The following is a 10776-nucleotide window of genomic DNA, read 5'->3' on the forward strand; positions in this document are numbered from 1 at the left end:
AGCCAAAGTGTCTGCAACACTTCAGTGGTTGGAAATCAGAGCCCAGCCACACAACCACAGATGTGGTTATCTGAACATTTGCTAGAGGAAATAAAAAAGACATTTGGAAGAACATGCTGATAGATAATCCAGCTATCTGCAACAATTTGTTAAATTACAGAGCTTAATAAATCTTTTAATAAAAGGGTTGGAAAAATACTAACTGCCTTAATGCACCTTTCAAATAGACTGTTAAATTACTTTTTCCTGTGTAACACCTATCCAATATGGGTTTAATGAACACTCACTAAATTTTGCAATTTAGTAGAAGCCAAAAATGGCAGGAAACAAGGTAATTCACTACAGCCACAATAACAAACCCCTGCCCATTCTCCCTCTATTTCCATGAATGCCATTTCATATTAAGCTGCAGTCCTAATCCAACGTCAAAGACAGACTCATTATCGACAATCACGGGAATTAGTTACATCATTTCACCAAAGTGGACTAATCATTTCCAGGATACTGCAGAAGCAGATAAAACCATTTGGAAAAAAATAGGATCTCTTAAATAGAATAACTGACATCTATATCTTCTCTCATGCTTAGGCTGAAAGGTTTCAGAAACTGCATTAGATGCCATTGAAAATCTGCGGGAAAAAGACATCGCTTATATTTTTCCAGAGCTGCTCTGTGCCAGTCGTATATTACCAAATACTGCATTACAAAAGCCTGTGTTGCATCTAATTCTGTCACCAGTGTAACAACTGGCACAGTCTATAAATTCAGTGATAATAATACACTTTTAAAAAGTTTTAGCCCTCTGAAACATCACTGCTGTCATCTGCTAAAACAGCAGAATTAGCTCATTGTTTACAGGTTGGAAGTTACCATAAATCCACTACTAAGGGATATATCTATATATCTATATCTGGAGAGAGAGACAGAGAGGGAGAGAGAGAGGGAGAGAGATGTATACACACACACACACACACACACACACACACTTAAAAACAGATGATGAAAAAAAGGATGATTAAATAGGCTGGGTCATCAAGTGTAGTTGTTTTTTTCTCCCAATTTTCCCCAGTAATAAACCTGGATCTTGTTTAGGCCAAAGACCTCTGATGTCTATCAGCAGAGGTCACTGTCTGGGGGCAAGTGGAGCCCACAGCAAGATGAGTGGATCATCACTTTCCCTCAACACATCATCAAGAGAACAATCCTTATTGCCTTGACACATTCCTAGCATTTCTCCAGCTGTTGTTCATGCAGGTAGCATGTGACAAAGTATAAATGAACTTCATGATGGTCATATTTGAACATTTATTAAATTCCAAGTATGAAACTGTGAGCACTGAAAGACTGATCCAAGAACAGCTGCAACTGTGCCTTGTTAAAATGTCAAAATACCAAAATGACCAAGGGGAAAGAAAAGTCAAAAAGGTACAGTATATACAAAAATGATTTTAGTCAAGAAAGAACAAGACAAATACATAAAAGAATGAAATATTTAACACAGACCAGAAACGAGAAGAAAATGTAACAACTGTTACTTAAATTACAAATGCTGTTTGGGAATGGAAAGAAATGACAGGAAACGATATAGTAATGGTACACTGGATGCCAGCAGATAAATCCAATGTGATAAAGGCTTCAAAGGCAGAGGGAACTCTTCCTCTGTGCACTTAGGTTGACCTGTAAACCAAAAAACACAAGAAGAGATTCAATTAACTTGAGCAATCACTGAATTGATACATGGAGACAAGTCATATCCCATTTGGTAACTACAGTTTTGTATCATTGCTTCGTTTCGAAGTTCTCGACAAAAGCCACTCGCCTTTAAATTAAGTCGGTACTTTAAAATTACTTTTAACATCTGCTTATTGAGATTACAATCAATATTTCTACATCTAAAAGCTGCAATGAAAAAAGCACATTTAAGGCATCCTGAGGTGAAGGAAAAGATAACCTTAAAGAGATTTGGATTTTTGGCCAGAGTCCCAGTATAGTCATGGCTATGATATACACCACAAAGATAAGCCTCAAAATGCCAGGTCAAATCTGGTATTTGAAAAGTATGTTGTGATGTTTATAGACTATTATGGATGTTTACCTGCCAGTACCTATTCAGCTTACTCAAATAAAGCTGAAAATGAACTCTAATAAAATCTATGATTTATTTCAAATTAGATATAGAGGGAAATATTAAGAATTCCTTTTAAAATACTTTAGGTCTGGATTGAAAAACAAGTCAAAAGAACACCTCAATTCTTTTGACTTTGACAGAACAGGGGTAGTATTTATAACAGGCCCACTTTAATGGACTGCCTCATGCTATATAGAAGGTTTATGTTTATTTGGTCACTGGGTGTATATTTATAACAGCCATAGATGTACAAAGTGAAAGGAGGACTTCAAGTTCTCATCTATCTTTCACTCTCGGATATTGAAAAGTGGATGGACAGAGATAAAGATCAGCATATGCTGCAGCTCGACGTGCACATTGTAAACAGCACTGCTCAGAGATTCAGAGGTATGAAACTGCCATTCTGAGCAGTATTTTGCACAGCAGACAAGAGGAAGACTCACTTGGGCTTTGTCTCAGCATCTGTGACCTGGCGGATAAAGATGGCATCCTCTGGATGGCTGATGTCTCCTTTCTCAAACATGTAGGAGGCGGCGATTGCAAGCATGGTGCCATCATTATTAAAGGCCAGTGATGCAATACTGGTTGGATACCGATGGAACTGACACAAGCGCTTCTTGTTGAATGGATCCCAGATGTTCACAAAGCCATCTGAGCCACCTGGTAAAAGGAGAGGTTCAAGGTCAACCTCAAAAAGTTTTAGGCCTTGTTATTGCTGAGATATGGATCTATATTAACAAGAGTTCTGGATGCAACCTTGGCAGTTAAGAGGTGAAGGTCAGAGAAAAATCTGATTTATTTTCTGTAACTGTGACTCTTTTTGTATATACATATATAAGCTAAGAAAGATCTAAGAAGAAACAAATACCTGCTTTTGTCAAGTACTAACTAGCCAATCTTACCTGTGGCAAAGGTGTTATGAACACTGTGAAATGAGATGGCATTGACAGGATAAACATGCTCGATTCCTTCTTCCTTCAGCCTGTGGCACTTGAAAGCGTATTTCTTCTTCTGAACTTCCTGGCTTGGGTCCAGGTACTCCACAGCTACACGTCCCTCAATTGAACTCAAGACATACCCCTGGAGCCAAGACAGAAAATATGAGGTTAAAATTTGACTCTATATTATCAGGTTCTATTAAGAACAAATTATCAGCCAGGTTTTAACACAGTCTTTATATTTTATAAAGTCTACCTGTTTGTTGGGGAAGGCTCTAATGCAGCGCGTCTGATACTTCAGACTGGACTCTCTTCTTTGCTGCACATATCCCATGTTTCTCAAATCCCACACCAGTACTCGTCGTCCTGCTGTGCCAACAATCAGCCTATCTCCAGCCACAGAGAGGGTATACACCTTTGACAAAGACAAGTTATGAGACAAGATGGCGACATCACTAGCAGTGCCAAAAATCATATGAAATGTATATGCATATGCATACAACATTACTTAACCACATGCAAACATATTAAACTTAACATCTTTTTCTGTGTTAACCATTATGGGAAAGTAAATGAATACAATTACAATGTCTAATGTAGGGAGCTTTCTAGAAAATATCTTAATAGCTACATCACCGTGTACCAGTATTAGGAGTAAAGCCAAAATAAAATGTAAATAAAATCCATCAAAAAATGTTCCTGTTTTCATTAACAGTCTTGTCAACTCATTCTCAATAACAACTGCTGAACCTTTAATGCCCTCCCGAGAATCCAAAATACTTTGTTGCTTTGAAAAAGCATGAATCTCCAAAAATGTCATGTTTTCTTTTTAAACTATAATAGCAATTCTAGTGATTTAGATCTGAAAACATGTATATAACAATCTTACAAACAATATGGTTAAGCTCAGTGGTGGCTCTACTGCTTTACCTTGTCTGGCTGAGTAAAGGTGCCAGCGTTGCAGGGCGTTCGTGGGTCCCACAGTCGAACTGATCTATCCCAGCTACCTGTTACCATGACATTAACTTCTGGGCAGTACTCTACACAACGAATGGCAGCATCATGTGTTCCAACAATTGTGTCTGTTTAAAGAGAAGAAACCAGCAGAATATAGATGAAAGCATTCCAACATATATGTTTTACTACTGGAAGTTTTTAATCCACCTACCAGATTAGTAACATACCTTGGTCTGTGTTCAAATCATGCATTTTTAACTGTGCATCTAAACCTCCACTCCAAGAATGTGTTGGATCCTGAAAGTTAAAAGTTTTATCATTTGAGCACACCAGACTTCAAGGCTATAACATAACAAGAAGAAACCTAAGCACAAAATATGTGACCTACATAAAATGCACAATCCAGAACTGGAGCCGTGTGCTGGTACTTCATTCGCATGGTGTTGCCTCCCACGTCATAGAGACGGACAGTGCAGTCCCAAGAGGAAACCAGGAGAAACTGGGCTGTGCTGGGACTGAACTTGACAGCAGAGATGCCATCCTCTGGTCCCTGATTGAGCTTGTACTCGTTTGAGCCTGTCATCTGCAGCAGAGAAAAATGAGAAGGCGATTTAAACTTTAATAGTAAGTAACCCTCCAAGGTGTTTAAATGCAACCTAACTGACATTCAGACTGGAGTCACAACAGGACACAACAGAGGTCAAACATTATAAGCTGGGCTGTTAATTTCAATCTAACTGCACAGTTTTAAATACTGCTCCACTATGAACATCTATGACACTGTCAAAACACATATTTTATTCATTTCCTCATTCATTTGGAAAAAAATGTCTGTACAGAAATTTTTAACACTTTACTGGGCAAGGAGCTATATTTGGTAACTTAATAGCCAAAATTATCACCCCAATGCTTCATATTGAGATTGCAGAGCCATGGATTCCTCCCAGTGAGTCAGCAAAGATCAGATTTTATGTATATATGTATGTATGTATATATATACATATATGTCAAACAGTGATACTATTGCATCTGACCAATGAGCAGTGACCTACACTTCAGTATTCTTTCACGAATTGGGAAATTGTGATTTTGACCCTTATCTACTCCCATACCATTCGTCATAAAATTAAAAATAACACTGGTAGGGTGAGGAAAGCTATGCATGATATAGTTCCAGTTGTATAGTTGTGATAGAAGTTGAGATAGGTGTTGCTGGTTTAGGATTTCTAGAAATTTGAGACATCTGTGGCATAAAAACGGTAGCAACATATTTGATCATATGACCTGTTCACCTGAAACTGGTACAAGGGATGTCAAGTCCATTTTAGACACACAACTGATGTATCTAGCAAGCCATACTTGTGTTATGAAAAACAAACAAAATAAAAAACTGTTATAAATGTAGGACAGGAGATATCAGTGGTATATTGAATCTTGCCACAAGTTTGTGTAATAATATAAAGTGATTCAGCAACAAATGTATTCTACTTGATATTTTCAGGCTATAAATAGAACCACAGATGCTATATTTAGTTCATTTTATAAGCATATATCCATTTATTTTTTACCATGAGTCTTGTTACAACTAAAATTGACTTAGTATTTCAATATATGTGATTTATTTATTTTTGACTGAATTACATGTAAGAGAAAATAAGTGGTATATACATTTACAATTTCTGCATCACCATTTTTTGTTTTAGATTAAAGCTTCACTGTTAGTGCTCGCTTTCAAAGTTGGCTGGATATTTATGTTCTCTCTTTTATTTTGCAACTGTCTAGTTGAAACTTTTTTTAAGTACCATGCCACAAAAATAAACCCTATATCCGGGTGGATACACATGCAGCGAAAGAGCTTAAAGTGTTGCTGAAAATTATGAATATTTAGTTACAATGTCTTATTGGAAATTATGTCACCTTACAGAAGCTTCACCAAGTATCATAAGGTCTGTGACTGAACAGGACTGCTGTTATCGTTGTGAAAAATGCCAGTATTATTTAAGATAAAAATGTTTCCCTAAAATCTCTAAGTTTTTCCAGTACTTTATTTTATATACACACTTTCTGGAAACATGTTTACCTAAGATAGGAAGGAGCCACTATACTGATCGTGATTTGCAACATAAAACTGAAAATTGTTGAATAACGTCCTACAACGTGCTCCAATGACACTTCAGATTTGAAATTTTGAATTTCCACGTCTTTCAATGACTCCCTTATAAAGGGTTATTATTACTTTAGTTTAGTTATTAGTGGCTTCAGTGAAAACCAAACATGCAATTTCATACACATTAGAAAGCTACATAAATTCCCTGGTCGCAACCACAGCCCTACCAGCAGTAGATTAAAGGCTTTGTTGCTTGTTTTTAATGCAGTCCACCGAAAGAATACCCGCCCCAAATAGTAGCTAGCAACCATATAAACTGAAATACATGTTTGTATGCCTTTCTGTCAGTTGAATAACTGCGTTACTTGTGGCTTTATAACCGCATTACTTTTTGTTCCACACTGACTGGAGTAATTGTTCAGTTAAATCCAGGAATTACACCAAGCCCACTACTACTCTTGCCACTGGTGTTAGCTAATGCTAGCTCGAAAGGGTAAAAGCAACGAGCACAAATGTTAGTAGTTTCACTTCACTTACCGCTTCAGTCAGATGTCGTTCGGACGTGACCAGTTGGTTTATTTGTCAAGAGCGATTATTATACCTTTTAGTTAACTATAAAATATAAAAATATATATTGAATATACGAGAACACAATGTGGCTGCGTGAGGCTAGCTCGCTACCGATGGTCCACAAGGCGCTGATTGGTTGAAAGAAATGTTCAAGTTCGCGCCTGCGATTTCATTGGCTGAGCTGACTTCTATGGTTATTTCCGTTGTCTCAATACAGAACACGTGACATGGGTCCCTTTTCTGTCTTACGCCGTATTTCTTCCTAGAGCCTACTTTCTAAGATGAATAGGCCTGATACCTATCTATCTATCTATCTATCTATCTATCTATCTATCTATCTATCTATCTATCTATCTATGCAAGCATTTATCTGTGGTTTTACTCTAAAATCATGAAGTTGTAAAGCTCATATGTTAAATAAACAGGTAGCAGAAAAGCTGAGAAAAAAGTGAGCACATTTTGAAACAGGCACCTGCACAATGCGCATTTTTTGTTGTCCATTGTTTTGTTTTTGGCTTTTTGGTTTTGGTTTTTGAAGTTTGACGAGGAATTTACCACATAAATTAACCACCATAAATCAACCATATTGAGGCACATGTAATGGTATATTTTAGTTTAAGCTGCTCTCAAGCGCTATTCAATAAGGAAAATAATAAAAAAGAATAATAAGATAAAGCATATAGTAACGTGATGAATTTATGAAAAATTAAGAAGGCCGGCTCTCAATCTTTCAGATTCATTTTGTAATTTAGGCTAGTACATTCTAATTTGTGTGGATATGTGACAGTTTTTTTCTTCTAATTATAGGACATGTTTTCCGCAATACTTTTTCTTAATTATATAAAGCAAAAATTATATAAGATGATGAGATTTAAAAGAGCAGACGTTGAGGCCTTAATGCTTCACAGAAACCCAACATTTGGTTCATCCAACGTTCCTGTAATTTAGAAGGCAGTTGTTTATTTTCTAAGTGATCGGTATAAATATTGTTGCCACTCTAATGCTGATCCGTGTTTTATTTTCGATAGGCTCGAAATCAGCATTAGAACAAACTTAAGAACCCTTAAGAACAGACCCCTCACAAATGTTTGAAACCAAGAAACGACATGACTTGAATAAACATTCGTGTTGCACACACCAAGGCTATATAAAAGGAAACATTTCTTGCTTGAATTAATTTTTACTGAGTGCGAGACCATATAATATACAGAATTTCAATAACAACATCAGAAGAAAACCATACACAAAAAACAGAGGCTTTTTTGGCTTTTTCATGGCTTTAAAATTACGCCAACCACTGCGTCAAAAAGACAAATGCCTGTATCATCTGCAGTTGTTTTTTTGGTGGTGGGGTGGGGTGGGGGTGGGGGGTCTTTTAAGAATGACATGATTGTCCTGACTATTACAAAGTGAGCTATAGGCCTATGGGAGACAAAGGCTGGCAGCCTAATTTAAAGCCAACAGTATTGCACAATATTGAAAAATATTAAAATATTTAATTCCACATTCAAACACTGACACAAATCTCTGTAAATTACATATAGACAGCCAACCCTGTTCAACTGAATACGTTCAAATATATGCACCCATTTCGAAATCGTTCATAATAATTAAAAAGAAAAAGAAAATAACCAGAAAATCCATTACTTTTGTTCCCCACACGCGTGGGAGCTGTAAAAGGGACCCTGTCTTGCTCAAGGACACTTTAGTAGAAGAAAGCATGATTACATATAATAATAATAATAATAATAATAATAATAATAATAATAATAATAATAATAATAATAATAATAACTGTGTCCGTTCAATCTACAAAATATACAAAACAATTTTTTTTCCAGTTAATCACTCTCATTTAAAAACATATGTACAATGCTTTATGACACAAATGTTAAACGGGTCTCAGCAGTGGGACTGGGTGAGAATAGTACATGTGGTGGGGGAAAGCCAGGAGTGCCTGGCCGCCCGGTGAGTTTGTAGCAGGGCCCCCGCTCGTTTCTGGGGCTCCATTCTCGTGGTAGAGTATGGGAACCCGCACAATCCTCTGTGCCGCCGCATGGCTCAGGTTGGCCGCCTCCAGCTCGGCGGCCAGCTGCCTTTTCCACTTATTCCTCCGGTTCTGGAACCAGATTTTCACCTGCGTCTCGGTTAAGTGCAGGGACGCGGCTAGGCCTGCCCTCTCTGAGCTGCTCAGGTAGCGCTTAATGTCGAAAGTGGACTCCAGCTGAAAGACCTGACTTCTGGAAAACACGGTGCGCGTCTTCTTCTTCCGACAGGGCTTCTTCTCGGAGTCCAGCTCGTCGTTTTTTCTCCTCCAGTCGTCCTCCTGGTCTGTTTCTTTCTTTGGCTCCTCCGAGTCACTTTCATCCAGGGCGATGTCGTCGTCGGCGCTTTCATCTTTGGTATCTTGATCACTTTTCTGGAGATCCGGAGAGCGCCTGTCCGGTGCCTGTGATGCTTCTCTTAAGCTGACCTTCTCAGACCCTGGAGAAAAAATATTTTATTTTGTTAAAACCTACTCTTCAACGACATAAAATTCTGCCGTGAAAGCTATCCTACCTGCATTCTATTTTTTCCCCTTTATGTAATAGGTTTATTGTTGGGATACATTAAGTTGAATTTAGTTTTAATTATTTAAAAGATTTTATTACGATTTACGTATCCATTCACGATGTTAAATACACCACAGCTTTTCCTGATAGAAGAACGTGAATTAATATTAAAACACTATGAGTCCCTCGTCTAAAGCAAGACAATAATTTACCTCCAGTCCTAAAATGTGCTCCAAGCGTGTAGGGGTACCACCAGGTAGATGCTCTTTCCAGATATTGCGCGGATATTCCAATTCTCTGTGCTGGCAGCTCAAATCGAGGAACAGACAAATCACCGAGCCGAGAAAAGAAACTGCCTTCCAAAACCCCCTTGTGCGAGCCGAGGATGCTTTTTGGCTTCGTGGGTTTGTCTTCAATATTCAGCAGGTTCTTTATGGAGAACGGCGAGTCTTTTGCAGGTTGGTTAGCCTCTTGAGTATCAGAGTCTGCCATCACCGTTTACTGTCCGACAGGGATCACCATCAAAAGCTGAAAAAAGATATTAAACAGATCTAAAGGATTCTCTGGCGTTAAAGTCCGAGCTAAAATAGTTCGCATAAGATGGGAGGGAAAACTCAGAAAGTCGCGTAAAGTGCGCCCAGCTTCCCCCCCCACGAGAATGATCAGCGTGAGAGCGCAGAGATCACTGCGTCAGACTTGCTCCGGATGGTAGTGATAAAATAAAAATGCCATCCGAGTTAAAGCGTGCTCGGTCGCTGCTATTGGACAGGTACAATAGCAAATGGGATTTGAGATGAAACCGCGTGGGGGTCTGACAAGAATGGACTCCAAAGAAAAAGGCCGCGCGAGAGTTTTGGCTTCGGGCTCAGCAGTACGCACCCACTTATCAACCAATTAGATAAAAGAGGAAAATGTATCAGGGTTATGAGGGGCGTGCGCGAGCCACAATTACCTGTCAGTAAATTGAATAAATGGTCCATTGATTAAATGGTCCAGCGAAATCAAGCAACTTAGCCTTATTAAACAAATTACGCATAGGTTTTACGCACGAATGTAAGCTACGACATACAATAACAAAACGGCGAAGTATTATTCTTAGCGCACAAAAAGATTCAGAAAATTGTTCAGTATTTAGTAATTTAATGATTTTTGTCATTAAACGCAGACGTTGAACACTATGACGCACGATTTCGGCGTGCCACTCTTCTGTTGCGTCCTGACGCGCGTGTGTTAGGCAGGAAAGCTGTCCATTTCACCTGCACCGGAGCGCATTGACTTCGGTGTAATTTTATTAGCCAGGAAGCGCTACAGGCAGACATCAAATTGAATGCTTAACCATCGTGATAAAGTCTTTTCACATCAGCTTAGTACCAAAGCAGACAAACCCACAGGGGCAGCAGGTGATCTAATGCGCGAGGATGACAATAGGCCTGTTTCTGTCACACACACAACAGTGCTAGTACTTGAATTAAGCAAATTTCAATTGTGTACCCGAAGAGACATGAATAAGAGCTGTTCGGTCAT

At 38.4% G+C, this 10776-nt stretch overlaps 2 protein-coding genes across 3 annotated transcripts; both read right to left on the reverse strand.

Annotated features, from left to right (window-relative positions):
- Positions 1-1291: 1291 nt before the first annotated feature.
- bub3 (BUB3 mitotic checkpoint protein) lies at positions 1292-6811 on the reverse strand. Of its 2 annotated transcripts, XM_063481961.1 has the most exons (8): positions 6668-6811; positions 4412-4606; positions 4251-4320; positions 3997-4148; positions 3323-3481; positions 3031-3208; positions 2572-2788; positions 1292-1677 (listed from the first exon to the last, which is right to left on the reverse strand). In XM_063481961.1, the coding sequence occupies exons 2-8, from the start codon at positions 4604-4606 to the stop codon at positions 1668-1670; spliced, it is 981 nt and encodes a 326-aa protein (XP_063338031.1). In that variant the 5' UTR covers positions 6668-6811; the 3' UTR covers positions 1292-1667. The 2 variants fall into 2 exon arrangements, with proteins under 2 accessions (XP_063338031.1, XP_063338032.1); XM_063481962.1 differs by lacking the exon at positions 1292-1677 and having other exon boundaries at positions 2568-2788.
- A 1692-nt stretch (positions 6812-8503) lies between these two features.
- Positions 8504-10039, reverse strand: hmx3b (H6 family homeobox 3b). Its single transcript, XM_063481963.1, has 2 exons — positions 9465-10039; positions 8504-9184 (listed from the first exon to the last, which is right to left on the reverse strand). The coding sequence occupies exons 1-2, from the start codon at positions 9742-9744 to the stop codon at positions 8592-8594; spliced, it is 873 nt and encodes a 290-aa protein (XP_063338033.1). The 5' UTR covers positions 9745-10039; the 3' UTR covers positions 8504-8591.
- Positions 10040-10776: the final 737 nt, after the last annotated feature.

This window comes from Pelmatolapia mariae, linkage group LG8 (assembly GCF_036321145.2).
Source record: "Pelmatolapia mariae isolate MD_Pm_ZW linkage group LG8, Pm_UMD_F_2, whole genome shotgun sequence".
Classification (NCBI taxonomy): domain Eukaryota; kingdom Metazoa; phylum Chordata; class Actinopteri; order Cichliformes; family Cichlidae; genus Pelmatolapia; species Pelmatolapia mariae.